At 43.7% G+C, this 16,724-nt stretch overlaps 2 protein-coding genes across 2 annotated transcripts in view; both read right to left on the bottom strand.

Annotated features, from left to right (window-relative positions):
- The window catches only part of LOC128844024 (cell surface hyaluronidase-like), a 64,674-nt gene extending 48,286 nt beyond the window's left edge, over positions 1-16,388 (bottom strand). The window contains exons 1-13 of the mRNA XM_054041304.1: positions 15,517-16,388; positions 14,511-15,066; positions 13,549-13,718; positions 13,082-13,270; positions 12,533-12,702; positions 11,214-11,423; positions 7,443-7,648; positions 5,693-5,762; positions 4,877-5,005; positions 3,576-3,661; positions 1,989-2,120; positions 1,833-1,868; positions 775-927 (exon numbers count right to left, since the gene is read on the bottom strand). Coding sequence (XP_053897279.1) covers positions 775-927; positions 1,833-1,868; positions 1,989-2,120; positions 3,576-3,661; positions 4,877-5,005; positions 5,693-5,762; positions 7,443-7,648; positions 11,214-11,423; positions 12,533-12,702; positions 13,082-13,270; positions 13,549-13,718; positions 14,511-15,066; positions 15,517-15,940 — 2,531 coding nt within the window. The 5' untranslated portion in view covers positions 15,941-16,388. The remainder of the gene's footprint in view (positions 1-774; positions 928-1,832; positions 1,869-1,988; positions 2,121-3,575; positions 3,662-4,876; positions 5,006-5,692; positions 5,763-7,442; positions 7,649-11,213; positions 11,424-12,532; positions 12,703-13,081; positions 13,271-13,548; positions 13,719-14,510; positions 15,067-15,516) is intronic.
- The window catches only part of CEMIP (cell migration inducing hyaluronidase 1), a 144,894-nt gene extending 128,211 nt beyond the window's left edge, over positions 1-16,683 (bottom strand). The window contains exon 1 of the mRNA XM_054041306.1: positions 16,386-16,683. The gene's annotated coding sequence lies outside the window, so the exon portion shown is untranslated. The remainder of the gene's footprint in view (positions 1-16,385) is intronic.
- Between the last annotated feature and the right edge of the window lie 41 nt (positions 16,684-16,724).

Raw genomic sequence — 16,724 nt, 5'->3', positions numbered from 1 at the left:
CGAATCAGGTGCTTACTCAGTAAAGGGTATGTCTATACTGCAATGAAACGCCTGTGTCTGGCTCATGTCAGCTGTCTCTGGCTCAGGCTGCAGGGTGATAAAATTGCACTATAGACGGTTGGGCTTGGAGCTATGGGACTCTTCCCCTGACCCTCACGGGGTCCCAGAGCCCAAACATCTACACCAGACTTTTACAGCCCCATATCCAAAGCCCCATGCATCCAAGTCGGCTGACACAGGCCAGCCACAAGTGTTTAATTACAATGTAGACATACCTTAAGGGAGATCAAATGTGTGTGCCAAAGTCTTTTTGGAGTTGGATGCTAAGGTGTACAGGCAGCCTTGTCTCCCCACCCCTTCAATTCAAATGGAAATTATCCAACTTTCCCTATGATGCCACACTGGCATGTCTGGGTACAGAACAATATTTACAACTGAGTTATAGTGTAACCAAGAGAGCCAGTCAGCCCAGACACTGGCTGCGATTGTAGCACTGAAAAAAGTTCTTGGTTTCTTTCAAACTTTCTAATCCACTCTCCAGTGACTAATAAATTAGGCAGAAAAATTACATCAAAGACATCCAGTTGTTAAAGCTCTCACCGCGTTTGTCTGGAGAACAGGTTTTATTTGGATATTCATTGGTTATGGCCTGTATAATAAATTTAAACATCCATTTACATTACCCTTTAGTAGCCACATTCATTTCAAAGGCTTTTATTCTATCACATTGTTCTTATGCTAATATCAAGGATAAATGCTAGATGAATAACCTACTTGTTTCTGGGTAGTGTTCTATATTCTCCATTTGCCCCTCTTCCCCAGTAGCTGTTTTGTCCTCCCTGGGAGCCAATGTTGTTGCTTTCTCCAACAAAGATGGAATGTGCAACTTCCAGGCTGGAACCCTCATCTGTTGGGAAAGTTCCATCACTAGAATTAGACAAAGAAAAATGGAAGGTAACAATGTGGCACAGTTCAAAAGAATAATTAATGAATAATTTAAAGGAGCCTTTAATTGCACTTCTGAAACGGTCATTTTTAATCTGAAGAAATGAATCTGCAGGAATTAAAAAACAGTCTTTAGAAACCAGCAAATTAGTATTAAGCACCAGTAATAATGCTAATTCAGTGGTTCAGGCAACTACAGTTAGGTCTGATTTTTATACAGCATCCTCCATCCTAAAACATTTTACAAAGCATGAGCCAAACTCTAGTTCAGAATTGGGAAGTTACAAATTCTTTGAAAAGTGTGAAAAACCAAAACACAGCTAGGGTCGGATCCAAAGCTCATTGAAGTCAATGGAAAGATTCCCATTGTCTGCAACTGGCTTTGGACCAGGCTCTTAAATCACATTTTATCTCAGAGAGGTTTCTGGTTTACAACAGAACAAACCTTTCCATTACCAGCAGGTAGTAGGAATGTGGTCAGAAGAACCACTCTACAACCACACAGAGGGCCTTTTCCTGCCACTTCTGCATGGAAATATACCAAAGGTATGGACATTTTTGGTCTTGCCTTGACTAGACTGAATACAAATCTCCTTAGCAGGCACCAGAATGTTTAGTCTAAGGGTTTAGAATCTACAGCCCAAAAGTCATAATGTCTGATTATTGACATATTCCCCAGACATGATAAGGCAAAGAAATTGAAATGCCATATTGCCATTTTCATGAATAGCTATTAAGGGAGAGACCTGATGTGGTTTGGGAAGGACATGTGAGATTCTTGCATCTTAATGTGACCACCAGGGAAGCTCTCCTCACCTTCTATTCTTTAATGTTTTAAATTATGAAGAACCCTGAAAAACACAGCATACTGAGAGAAATGACATTACCTAGCTAGAGTAAGTCCAATTCCATTGTCTGAAAACCTAGAAAAGAAGAAACACAAATGTGTAACATCCGACATGCCTCGTAACTTAATTTGTCCTACAGATCCACTTATGTCAGTAATGAGCAGAATGATATAAACTGTAATTACAGTCACCTACCCACAGTTGCGGAAAATAATGTCACCGCCCCTGGCCCAGGCCCCATGGTCGTTATTTTTAAAAGCGATGAGGCCATCAATTAAGGCAGGAACTCGTGGTTTTACAGGGTCAGCATCCTGATGTGGGCGGAACCTGAAGCAAGGAATCTAGTTATTATACCAGAGCAATGGGAAATAAACTTAAACACAGGAGGTCCTGTCAGTCACAGCTAACGGTTTCCACATACTGAACTGATGGGTTTAAGAGAAGTAATTTTGTTTCTATTTTCAGCTGAATTTATGTATTCTGGATCACATTCAAAACAATAGCTTCATTTCGGTATTGCATCTTATTGCAAGGCTAACACAGAACAAACATTAAGAGTGAAATTCTGGCCCCAGTGAAGTCAGTGGAAAAGCACCCACTGATTTCAATGGAGCCAGGATTTCTCTCTCAGGGCGGATTTTCAGAAGGATCTATGTGATTTAGGAGCACACGGTAACATTTGCAAAAGCACCTGTCACTTGGCTGCTTTTAGAAATCCTATCCACAAAACCCATTGACTTTCAATGGGACTTGTGTTCCTAAATCACAAAGGCATTTTGAAACTCCCACCCTGCAAGAAGAAGATGCCAACTGATGATAATTAAGTGACATGCATGAGCTATCGTTCCAGTTTTAACGTGGGACTCCCATGTCTGAAAGCTTCACTCAGCATGAATCTATACATTTTCCAATCACTTTCAGAATATTTCTTGCCACACTTGCTGATTACTAAACACTACGGAATTTGGGAAGGAAAAAAATCCCCTTATTCTTTCCCAGTCCATCTTCACATTGCAGAAGGATGAAACTGAAACTCAGGGGGCTATATTGTCCCCTCTGCTCCCAGAAGCAAGGGGGCCGAGGGAGGGAAGCCACAGAAAGAGGAAGTGTCACTTCCGCTGCATTGTTGTCCCTATCCTTCAACTCCGTGGGAAACTCAGTGCTCTGTGAAGCTCACAATGTACGAGTGAGGTGGGGCTAGCCAGGACACTGCAGAAGAGAATGGCTGATCTCTGCAGCATTGCTCCACATAAGCCCACAGGATTCTAGTGGGTTAGCCAATAGCATTAAGTACTCACTTTCCCTCTCTGTGACATGAATCCCTGGAAGCTCCCCCCCCCCCCGCCCCATACATTTATAGACAAAAAGACACCCACGTGTGAAGATTATTGCAAACAGATTATGTAACAGATGGCTGAGATTGTACCCAAAATCATAGGCATTAATTATGTTGTGAAATTGATTTTATCATCTAGATTTCAATTAAGTCATTGATAACAATAGTTAACCAAATTATGAAAACTCCATTATTTTCAAGGACTCCTCTGCCAACATCTCAGAGCTCCAAGTGCACATTTATCATTTTTTAAGCAATACTACAAATGATTCAGCACACAGTTCTGAAATATTTGCCTCTTTATATCCCAGGTTGTGGGTCTATATTCTCAGGCTATTCCATCCATAACAAGGTCCAGCAACCAGCGGAGTATACTGCAGGCTCCTGAAAACACCAGAAGCAATAAAATGAACCCAAACACTTTTATCCACACAGTATTTACTCACCTGGCATTATCTACAGTAAGATACTCTCGAGGATTTTCAGCACTGGCTTTTGTCGTCTTTACTCCTTTTCCAATAAACAAGCCAGCCTGAAAAATATTTAGGAGTTCAATTATTTTAACAAGGAGACCACACAGCACAAGCTAAAGAAGATCAAAGGGTATTATAAATGGAACACAAACATGGTGGCTGCCCATGTTTAAGGCACCGTAAGCCCTCTGCATGCCAGTGCTTTCCATCCCAAGTATTGGCCTCTGTGCCATTTGGATGTTGTCACATTATTACAGTGGCCTTAGTGTAATATATCAAAGTCAGGGCAGAAAGCTACAGTGCTATGCTCTTTACTTAGTCATTTAAGTGGGCTTCTGAGCCAGAACAAAGAATGTAAACCCCCTCACGCCAGGAAATAAAGCATTCCTGCTGGCCCCGGGAGAGAATTTGAAAGAATAATGTTGCAGAGAGGGAACAGTGCTCCTGCTGAGAGGCAGGACCTTAATTCCTCTTAGATTTGTAATTTCTTTACAATCAAAGCAGAACGTGATCCAGTGAAGTTAAAGATTGCAATGCAGTGTTATCGCAGAGATGAACCAGCACATACATGGACAGAGCAAGATAAAGTTGTATGAAGTTCTCTTTATCTACTAAAGTGTATCCTAATAAAACAAAACAACAACAACAACGTCCCCAATTTGATACAGTAATATTTGCCTCCTCTCCATCTGGAATCCTGAGCAATAATGAAAAAAAGGATTCTTATTTGTAGCTTCTGTCTTTATGCCTACAGTGCATTTAGGGAAAATGTTTTCATGGAATTACCTTCAAATGAGATTAAAGTTATTGCAATTATTTTGAAAAAAAAAAAAAAAAAAAAAAAAAAAGGCAGACCAGGATTTGGCCCTAGTCCAGCTATTTTGCAGGGCTCTGGTCACACACCCCCACCCACCCACATTGCAGTAGAGAGTAGCCTACAGCCTTCTGCCCTTTACACTACATCTACTGCTACGTGCCCTATGTCTACACTACATCTACTGCTACGTGCCCTATGTCTACACTACATCGACTGCTGCATGCATTCTTCTGTGCGGTGAGGAACAGAGCAGCATACTGCCCACAGTCTCAGTTTTTCCAACTGTACAATAGGAATAATACCACCCATGGACATTGCAGAGATGTTGAGACAACTGTTTACTCAGTGTTTGAACAGCACTATGAAAGTGTTTCTAGTCCATGCGGTCTGAGAGCTACCTACAGTAAGTGCTAAATCTTATTACATTTGCACAAATGTATGAAAATCTTTTACATGCCTTGAAATTAGAATGGACTCTGTTGTTGTAAAATATCCCCAAGGGAGTGAACTCCGCCTGTGCCTCTGGGTATTGTCCCTCAGACTGTCCGGTTGGAACCCGGTGGAAGATGTACCATATCCCCACATCCTAAAACACAATAAAAAGGTTGAGACTCTGGGCAGTACAATAAATTCTCAGACCTTATAGTATTTAGCTTTGCCAGCTGCACCAATATATGAAATCAAATGTTCAAAGAAACTTCTTACACAGCCTGCAAAATGAGCAGGCACCACTTTGTACAAAACCAACACATCTGTCTACACAAGCTTACTCCACTTGCATGCACAAATGCTCATCTGGGCACATACCTGTGGACTTTGCATGCACATATATTGGGGGTATGAAGGAGAAGGGTAGATGGAATTTTGGCTTAGGGAACATGCCATCATTCATACCTATGATTTGCATGTATAGCTGGGGTTCCAGTTTAATATTAAACATTATTATTAAATACAGTGGTCACCATTACAGAGTCAACATTTGCCAACAGAAAACCACACACTTATTTCCTGCTTTACATAAGGGGAAACTGTGGTATCACATATCAGTTCTGTGCACATGGATGATTTCTGGACACAAATAGACCTTTCAAGTTCACTAGCAGGGATATTGTACCAGGCCAATAATTACCTAATTGCCTTTGGCCTTATGCAGCAATAGGCACCCAGGTTCTACATTAAAAACGTGATGCCTTTCACACCAATGGCATCAATAAGCGGTGCATGCATGTGGATTGAAGGTGATATATGGTCCTTGCTGGTTAAATGAGATTACCTGAGCACCAGCTGCTGCATTCTCTATCAAATTGTTGTTTGGGTTAGCAATCCAGAATGTGCTGACAGCCCTGAAAATAAAAACACAAAATGATCCTAAGGAGTAACAAAACAGGAAGGGCTAAGCTTTTATAGCATTGCATTGGATTTTAGCCACAACGCTCCCATTGATTTTAAAACTCCATACATACTTCATGAAAAATAAAAGCAATGATGTCAGACGTGTTCATTTATGGACCTACATACTGAAAGCATTAAGTTATAGGAGGCTATTCACACAAATTCTGTGCTCTGTTAAAATCAAGTTAAGGAAACCCGAGGTCATTTTTTTCAAGAATTTGCTAGGGACAGAATTAAATAGCTATGGAAAATGTCTAAAAACTGAACTTCTGTTCCTCTTTAGAGCTTGGAGTGAAGGAGGAAGGTCTAACTCCCTACAGCTTTATGATCCATTCAGAAGGACACCAGATTAAGCATCCTCTGCAAATTGCAAACAGATTATTCATGGGATTAAAGAGCGATACCAATTCCTTTGCTCAAATTAAGGACACTATCAAGCAGGAAGATTTATGGTGGCACAGACAAAAGTTAGTTATATTTATGCAAACATTATGGTTTATTAAAACAGACTTCCCTTTTGGTTTAAGAAAAATAAATTTGATGGACAATATATATCACATGTAAGGAAAAAAATTAATATAACTATTTACTCATAGCAGCTAATTTGATAATTTTTAATCAGAAAATTCTAACAAACATTTATTTTTTAACCATCCTATTACATTTGTAGGGTTTCCATGCTCATGGGAACAGTCCTAAATCAACATGAGTATCCTATTGGATTGGATGGTTTGCAGGAATGGCTCAAATACCTGCAATATACCTGTGCTAGCACAAAAGCAACCTTAGCATACTCACAGGAGTAATCCCAATGAAGTCAAATGGGATTATTGGGCAAATAAAAATTATCAGAATGTGGCCCCTAAATTTTATCCCGGAAAATACAGGGGTCCTGGGCTAAACTATGCTCATTAGCAACCCCAGTTGAGTCAATGGGATCATATTAGTACCCATATTACAATGGACCATTTCTTCAGTTTGCATGTGTACTCCAGCCACCAATAATAAGGATTTTTTTTTCCCTCTGAGCAAAGTGCAACAAAACATGGCTAATTATAATTTATGCTAATCTTTACATTTGATCCCCTAATGTACTCATGCGCTAATGGCTAATTTACTCTAGACGCTATGATCCAAATTCATCCATGGTGCAAAAAAAAAAAAAAAAAGGGGGAAAAAACTCCCTTTAAAATGAATGGGATTTATGTCTGCTTATGCCAGGCTGAAATGAGCCCCATTTATCAGACAGATTTCATGGAACCTTCATTATCCCAATTAAAAAGGATTCAGAGACGAGCAAAATACTATATTGTTTCTCTCTCACTAGAAAGAGTGACAAGAATGGAATTCAATAAATAATTAATTGACTGAGATTCAGGTCTCTATTAGCAGAGACCTCCATGAGTCTCCACCTTAAGACACATTACCTAGTAGCTAATATTTATTTAAAAAAATAGAAAAATACCGTAGAAGCTAAAAGTATCACGACCCCAATAGTAGCATGTGTCAAACTTGGGAAAACAAACCCCACTCTGTAAACACCTTAGTTTCACCTCAGTATCATAATTTAGTACTTTCAAGACCAGATGCTATATAAAAGTGAAGACTTATTATACTCATTGAGGGCTTACATGCAGTCGGTGCTTGGTATAGGTACATAATTCCCATAGACATTGCTACGCATTGCGAGGCACGTGGCTTCATTGCGGTCTGAAGGCAAGATTGTTCCAGGCTTGGTAAGGAGGCCCAAATTGTGATAAAATGTATTGCGTTGCTCCAGCCCATCTTCAAGGAAAAAACAGTGACCCAAAGTATCATAGCCAATAGTATCTTTCACCTGAACCAATTATACAAAACATGGGTTACATGTTAACTACAAACAAAGATGTTTGTTATTGATAAACTTCAAAAACTTTTAAGACCAATTTTGCCACCCTCACTCACACTGAATGGTACTTTCATCTGTGAGTAGTCCCGGAACTAAATCCAGAGTAAGATATACTCAGTAAGGGTAGGGTGACCAGATAGCAACTGTGGAAAAAATAATTTTAAAAAAATTGAAAAAAAAAATGGGACTGGGGGGGGGGGGGGTAATAGGTGCCTATATAAGAAAAAGTCCCCAAAAAACAGGACTGTCCCTTTAAAAAAATGGGACATTTGGTCACCCTAAGTAAGGGTGAACTAATTTGGCCCTTACTAAATTCCGGGCCTGATCTTCCTCACATTGCAGTCAACAGCAAAACTCCCATTAACTTTAATTTGAGTAGGATCACATGCATAATTAATAGAAAATGCTGCAATTCTAGGTTTGAAACTGTACTGGATTCTATGTGAGAATATCTGGTACAGATACAGTATTGTGGTATTTATCAGCATGAGTGTGTTACTCTAGATTTCTTTGAGATATTTCCCAAGTGGGCTGGGGAGGGGGTGGGGGTGTGAAGAGATTCAGTAAGTGTTTTAATGCAGAAAAATTTGCACTACTAAATTCAATAAGATGTTTCATCTACATTCTCTGGTTATTAATTCTCCTAATGATTTGCAGAGGTTGCAATCCATCATGTCTGCATTCTTAAGATTAACTGGACACGTGCACAAAAATATTTCATTAAAACATACTAAGACCAAGCGGACTTAGCATAAGCCTGCTTTGATGTACGGCATTACAGTGAGGATTTCTAAAATTTGTCTTCATAACTGAAAATACTAAATCAGACGAGTTAAAATACTAAGTATTTTTTGCCAAATCTTATTTGACAGGTTTCAATGAAACTTTTAAGCTAACTCTATACTTTAAATGATGTCAGCACATTTACTTGCAGTCTTTACTCAAATTGATGTCAGTGGGAATTTTGCATGTATAAGGAGCAAGACTAAATAATATGAACCTACATGGTTTCCTCTAGGTACAGAGGGATAGTTAAACCAGATACAGTATATGAATCTGGGGGAAAGGATGATTATTATTGTAAGTGTACTTGTATTCAGTGTTTATCTGCTGTATACAAGTATACTTACAGGATATGAATCTGGAAAGCAGTCTGAAAATTGTATGGTACAGACTTGTATAATTGCAAGTGACACAGTTGCCAATTCTCACTGGCATTCCTTTTCCCCTGATAATCAACTCTTGGATTTTAGATAAGTGGTGAATGATGAGCCAAAAGCCGGCCCTGTGCGTGAAACAAGATTTAACTTTTCATTCAGGGTGTGTGTGTGTGTGTGTGTGTTGGGTTTTTTTAAGCCAGAACAAGACAGGAGCTCCCTAGTAACTTTCATATCTGAAACCACACTGACCATACACCTAATTGGGAATAACACTGTTTAAAGATCATTTATATTTGCACTGAAAAAAAATCAGGGTCCAAAGAAAGTCCTGCAATCATAATTTTGGCCTGATTATCCTGGCGTATTCATTAACATATATTACAGATAGAAACCAAAGGTTTGGAAAAGAAGTACCATACTACCTATCACACTGTGATATTGGGAGTAGCAGACTGTTGTATGCTTAGGAATGAAACTGTCCACTCAGCAGCCTTGTGCTCCAGTAGTGTTTCCAATATGAGATAATTAGGATGCTTCCAAACACTGAATTATACATAGCTCAGCAATACAATATAAGTGACCTTCATGCTCTGCAACTTTATACAGTAATGACTACAGTGGTCGGTGGCATGTGTTGTGCATGTCAGTGAAGTAGCAGGCATGTCACAACCCGCTTTTCAGCTGTGATAAGTAACCTAAACTGTGCTGCGAGGCTGCTGACTGTGTGCCAGGACTGTGCCATGTCACAAAAGAGCGGATATCTGAAGTGCCTTTCATCTCATTGACAGGTACACAATTGTGCCACAAAATGCTGCATCCCACCTTATATTTTACTAAGTGCTCCAGTTTGTTCATTCGCGGTAGCATAAAACTGGGGGAAAACCCAGTATCAAAGTTTCTCTTCTCCAAACTCTAAAGCATCACAAAATAAGGCCAAATTAACGTGTACAATATATATTTTAACATATTACTCAGTTGTTCATGCACGGAGATATTTGTTCACATCTGAAATCTCATATTGGTCTGAGAGGACTAGCTACAGGTTTATTTTAATTACTGCACTGGAAAAAAATGATTTCCTTCACAGATTCAGCTAGTACATTTATCTACTCATTGATTTGTGGACTCAGAGCCTTTGCAAACCCATATGCTAACCCCTGCAGGGCTAGATTTTGCATTTGGGTTTCTAATTTAGTTGACAGATGTGGAATCTCAGTCAGACAGCTCCCTACTGACTACACTTTTGACAAGTCTCAGGAGCGCAAGTTATTCCAGTTAGGTCAACATTAACTTATTCTCTAATTGTTCACCTGATTCAAAAGGTCTAATATAAATAAATTATTTTATTTCTGAGGAAGGGAAGGGAAGACACTACTTATTCCATCAACTTTTGGAGGTTCTGCCAACACAAACACATAAGATATGAGGAACTGACAATCAACCCTTTTTGGAGGAGATCTGGCCAATGCAAACAGATCCTCAGGCCCATAGAAGGGGCTTTCAGCCCCTTACACACTTACAAGTACAGTACCAAATGGGCACATACTACAAAAGCAGTATTAATATGTACATGTGTTCTAGTTGGCAGCAGCTTTATGTATAGGGGCAAGAATAACGTTTCATGAAGACTGCATAGGGATCATGGATAGATCAGGGTGGGGGAGGATTATGACTAAACACGAGTAACATGCCCAAGTATTTCCCTGCCAGTGGGGCCTCACTTCAGCACACCATGCCATTTCATGGGGGTAAGGAAAACATGGAGATGCAATGGAGAAGTTTCCTGAACAAAATGTTGGCACTTTCTTGGTTGGACACATATTTTCTGGTAAGCCCCTTTCCACAATGACCTCTGCCATAGAGTTTGACCTAAAGCCAAATTCCCAAGTTCTGTTGGCTTCGCAGTGGGCATTTTGGCCCTTCTTGCTCACATTTCTTTCCCCTTGGTTTTACAAATATTTTTGGATTAGTTTAACATTGTTCCTGGCTTCAACTATAGCTCGATTGTATCTCTGTTGCAAATTCCAAGGTCTGTAACTTCACCATGTGTTTGATAAAGACGACAGTTCAGTGAAAGTGTCACTCTATCACAGATTGCTCAGAACAATCTCATCATGCTTAATTATAAATATACAGAACTTGAAATTTCTTTCAACAAGTAGAGCCATTAGAATGTCAGTTCTAAAATTTAACTATTTCAAGGTATCAATCCAACAGATGCACTAGAAAAAAGAAAAGAGTCATGCCTCAAAATACTTAATTGCATTGTGTTAAAGTGTGGTAGGACATATTCCATATTTTTTTTAACATTCAGCAAAATAAAGGAAGTAGTTTGTCAGTAAAATATATCTTACCAGAAGGCCATGTGTTCCATGTACGGCAACACACCTAGAGAAACAGTGGTGTATGGCCAGATTATCAAGGTAAGTAGGGGATTCATAGCCTCCTTTCTCATCCACGTCTCCAGTCAAGTGAAAATGAACGGGATAGCTGCCCAGTATTTGCTGCCCCATGTTTTTTAATTCCACTCCTGCCATGTGAACGGAGGTAAAATTCCTTTGGATCTATTGAGACAAATACAGACCTAAGGAAAGAATTTGCAGTACAAGAGTGTGACAGCAAAAAAAACAGACAATTGTCAAACAAGCATCAAGTAACAAAGTGCTTGATCCTGCAAAGTGCTAATCTGCTCCCATTGACTTCAGTCTAGGATTGGGCCCAAAGGTTGCATCTTTCTACATATGTCTCAACTTCCCAAATACCAAATGGGTAGTGGGGTCCAAAACGAACAGTATTGAACCATTTTAGCATTTATTTCTGGCAACATACACACTTATGTAATAGCTATAGGGGAAAAAAATACTCCTGCCAGCTAGCCAAAAGTCATATCTAACATCTTTATGGTGCCACCAAAAGTCTATATTTCCTAGTAGCCTCATCTCAATCAAATGCTCTTGGGCTAGATCCTCTGCATAGTGCCATTGATTTCACCACCTGACCTCACCGAGGGTACTCTGATTTACATTAACTGAGGGTCCATCCGGTTATTTTTTTTTGGGGGGGGGGGGCAGATTGTGATTGGGATCTGCATGGCTGCACAGCGGTAAAGCTCCAGCATGATCCTTGCTTCCTTGAACAGCTGCCCAGGGGCCACTCACAAGAGTAGACCTTGTGCTCTGGAAAACACAGGGAATGCTTGCTCCTGCTATCCTACAGAGATTAGTATAATGAAAAGGGATGTGAACGTGGGATCAGGACCTACCCCACCACCACATGGGCCTGTGAAGCAGGGTTGAGCCACTGAGGGAAGCAGTGCTCCATCCTAGTGAATAAAGCAAACTGTGCCTCTGGAGGGAGTAAAGTCTCCTTCTTGGGTAGTTACACTACCCAATGACCCCTACTCAGGGCTATGGCTTACAAAAACCAAACTAACCCCGAGGAGGATAGAAGTGTATATTACACCTTATATTAGAGGTGAGCAAGAGGGTGTAATTTAATTGTGGATCAAGTTTTGCAAATAACTCAATAACCTTTTAGTATTCCCTCTCATTACACACAAATACATACTTGCTGTACCAGGGAAAAATATGTAACTGTCATTTTACATTACTCATGTATAAAGTTGGATAGTAAATAAATATCTGAAGTTGAGAGAGAGAAAAAAGCCACTTACTTTAATCTGTCCTCCAAATGTGTCATAGGAGAAAAACTGGCATTGATTTTGTCCATAACAAGACTCTTCCATTTCTCCTTGAATAAGTATATTTCTAGTCAGGAGACCAACTTCTGCCCTCATATCTATGCCATCTACAACTTCCCCAATATGAAGATAAAGTGGGCTGCCTGGGGGGGGCGGAGGGAGGAGTTATATATTTAAATTTAGCTAAGTTTACTATCTTCATTCACCACAGTTCTAAACACCTACACAATTTTCTAACAAGACTCAGTCAGTCATTTTACTTATAATGAATTTCTATGTGTTTCACAACTGTGAAGGGTCTGATCCTGCAAGTGCTAAGCACTTCTGTTGAAATCATTGAGCAACCAGCCAGCAAACACAGGCGAGTAGTCTCATTGCCTTCAATGGACAACACTCTTTTGTGTAAACTTACGTGCATAAGTATTTGCAGGACTGGGTCCCAATTTTGCAAACTTCAGCTAAAGAGGAGTTAAAAAGTGACAAATTTTTTGCACAGAAATAGCTTAAGAATATATTTCATACCATCAATCTTCACTTGATTACTTTTACATTCAGGGCAAGGAAGGAGATTAAATTCTTCAGCTTGATGCATGGAATAGTCAGTGCTAGCAATGACTATCCTATCACCAGGTAACCAATTTGTAACTTCATCCACTAAATTAAGAATTATGCCTTTGGACACTTCCACTCTAAATCCATTATGAGGAATCCCTAGGGGAAAAAAAACAGTCAGTTATTCTTTACTGCTGTGTACCAGTGCATTTTGGATAATTGCACAGAGTAACTACTCAATCAATTTTAATGAAATAATTCAAGGTCTGGTATCCTTTTATGGGGCATAAAGTCTACGCCCAATTATTATTTCATGACAATGTTTGTCTGTGATCCCCATGCATCTGACCAAGTTCTATAATATTAGTCTAAATTAGTTCAGATTTTAATGGCAGAAGAAAAAAAGAAGAAGAAGAAGAAAAAAGAGCACACTACACCTTTTACCCATCCACTGAAAGCAGTGACTCTAAAATTGATTCCTTCATAGGTTTGAAAATCTCTTCCTGCTATTGCTATCCCAGTTGTTCCATTCCCTTGATACTGTTTTCTATCTTCTGTTGTTGAAAACTGACCACCTCCAAGGATCCCAACCAGAGCCCAGGGCTGCCTGAGTAAGATCAAGAAGAGTCTGATCATATTGACAGAAATACACCCTGTACCCTACAACCTTGAAAGAGCCTTTGTACATAGAATCCCTGTTAGAGAAAGTATTCTTAAAATAAAGCAAGCCTGGATTCTAGAATAGTCTCCCATACAGCTCCCTTAATGACTGTTTTATTTATTTTATACATCAGTGGCTTGAAAAATATGAATGTTTCCTATTTACCGAAGTTTGCTTGCTTTGATCTTATTAGTACACTATGCACGTGGGTATGCGTTTATATATAGTTTGGCGATCATGCTTGTTAAAAGTAATGTTGAATTCAAAAACCCTCTTAGAGGGTAGGGAGTATTACAATCTGGAGCTGACAGCTGTCAGCTGTTAGGAAAGAGGCCCAGGAGCTGTCCATGGTGGCGCTACAGGTTTCCAACGCCTTCCTGCCACATGTCCAATAATAAAAGCTCAGCCCTGGAACACACACACACACACACACACTAGTGCTGACAGACACCATGTTCATGTCCTTGTGGAAAAGCCTAATCCGGGCACCGGAGAAGTTAGTTCTAGCCCGGCGTCCCCCTCTCTTTGGCGGTCACACACTAGTGCTGACCGCCCGCAGAATCAACACGCCTGGGGCTAGTTTGCGGTTAGCTTGGGTTGTGATACTATGCTAGACTAGGCGGGCACGTGGATTAGGCTACAGCAGATCAAATATTCTTTGCCCAGAGGGCGAGGACTGAAGCTTTTGGGCTCGTGCATGAAGCAAATCCCCACGCGAACACCCCGCTCCGGTCTCACCTGTACCCCAGATGCAGGATGTGTTTGCTATGAAGAAGCTCCTGGAGGAGGAGTCGGGTCTCCAGAGTCAAACTCTTCGCTGCTGAGTCTCCTACTGCGGCTGCCACCACCTTACCCGGAGCTTGGGTGGCTAGAAACTCCCGGAGCCTCCTGCTCTCATCGGCCAGCAGGTGCGTGTCAAAGCGACCAGCGGCCACCACCCGGGCTGTGTCCGCATCAATGATCCGGATGTTGAGGCCTCGGCTGCTCCAGCGCTTCTCGGACTGGTAGGATCCATAGGGGAGCCCGCCCGCGTACAAGGTTTGGTCCAGCAGCGTCCAGGAGCGAGGCTTCCTCCCGTGTAATTCCAGGGTCCCCCCTCTGCCCACTCCCAGGAATTTCTTTCCGTAGTTCTCCACCTCCGGCTCCTCGGTGGCCTTCCCGTACAGCGAGATGGTGGCCCGGGAGTGGTAGGGACACCGCTGGGAGCCAATGTGCAGCGCCCCGCCATCCTGAATGAGGATGTAGCGGGCCCTTAGGGCGATGAGCTGCTGCTGATCTGCAAACACCAGCGCCCCTGGAAGGGAAGTGGGAGACTCGCACGTGACGCTAGCGACTCTTGCCCGGCTTTCCTGGGCACATGGCAGCCCGGCTAGCAGGGCGCAAGTCCCCTTCGGCCACCGGCAGGCCCGGCGCGGCACACAGGATCGTGGGGGCTGCAAGCGGACGGGACCAGTGCAAATCGCCCCCATACGCCAGGACATTGCTCTGACACCCCCCCCCCCTCCGCCCCCATCCAGACTACGGGAGACCTCGGGTAAGTCTCTGAGCCGGGGGGCGCCCAGGTCTAGTGTCCAGTGACCCACCCCCTTCCTTGAGGGGATCAGGCCCCTGCGGTTCCCTGGGGGAGCCTGCTCCGTTCCCAGGCTCTGGCCATGCCCGGCTGCAGCTCTCCCCCAAGACCGGGATCTGAGCGGCTGGCCAGGCTCAGGGGAAGGCGGGCGCCAAGCCCCTGCTGGCTCCTTACCTCCGTCCTGAATGCGCAGCGAGTGGAAAGTCGCGGAGCTCTCCAGCCTCAGGGCCTCCCCCCTGCCGATGACCACCGAGCGGCTGCTGTCGTGCCCGGGACGCCACGGAGTCAGGTGCGGAGCGCGCTCGGGACACGGCCCTGCAACACACAGGCGCACACGCCGGTTCAGTGCAGCCCGCCGCGCTCTGCCCGCAGCCCGGCTCCAAGCCCGGAGGATACGCACCTGTTGCGCTGGAGTTCGCCGCTCCACCCCTCTCGCAGGGGGCTGGGGGCTCCGGTTCCCGAGGGGGGCAGGCCCAGGAGAGGAGAAGGGCCGGGAGGAAAGTCCTTGGGAGGAGGATGCCGCAGCACTGGCGAGACGCCCCCGGAGGCTCCTTGGTCGCTCTCGGACTCGTGCGCCCACGGAGAGCCGCGGTTCCATCCGCTCCTTGAGCCCTGCCCGGCTCGCGGCGGGGCTTTGCCGGCCTGAGCCCGGAGTAGCAGCAGGCACCTGCTGCCCGGGACGGAGGCTCACCCAGGCTGGGATAGCCCCGCACGTGGCGATGGACGCTCCAAGCCCCAGACAGACACACACACAGACACTTCCTTCAAAGCATTTTATTCCCACCGGCCCCCGCTCTCCGGCCCCCCCGGCGGGGCGGGCGCCTCTGCAGCCACCTGTGGAGGAGTAAAGCGGCGCTGGGTACACGCTCCCCGCCCCGCAGACACGTGGGCTCCGGCGTCTGCAGGGGGCAAAGCTCCGGCGCAGACACAGCGACGTCCCCCAGCAAAACCCAGCCCAGCCCCGGCACCGGACACAACCCAGCGACAGACCCGCTCCAGCCGGGCAGAGCCGCCAAAGGAACAACGTGCTCCGAGCCTCTTACCTAGCCCCGGGTGCTACTAAGCCACAGCTGCTAGGCAGGGCTCCCTTCGCTGCTCTAAGGAGCGGGCAGTCCCCCCCTCGGAGACGCGGGGCTCTGCAGCCGGAGCGCTGCCTCGCCGGGACAGGGACAGCTGGCGGGCGCTAAGGTGACAGCTGCTCCTGGGTGCCCGGGTGCTTCTCCACTCCAGCCGGGCTCCCCCAGCTTCCCTATTTATAGCCCATCTCCCGGCCTCTGGCGCTGCCCCCGCTGTTTACAGCAGCTGAGCCGCTGGCTCCGCCCACCCCGGTGACGCCGTCTCCTCCTGGACCCGCCATGCGGCTCCCCAGATGCAAGGAGCCG

This window comes from Malaclemys terrapin, chromosome 10, assembly GCF_027887155.1.
Source record: "Malaclemys terrapin pileata isolate rMalTer1 chromosome 10, rMalTer1.hap1, whole genome shotgun sequence".
Lineage (NCBI taxonomy): Eukaryota > Metazoa > Chordata > Testudines > Emydidae > Malaclemys > Malaclemys terrapin.
This window is presented reverse-complemented; position numbering and strand designations above follow the sequence as displayed.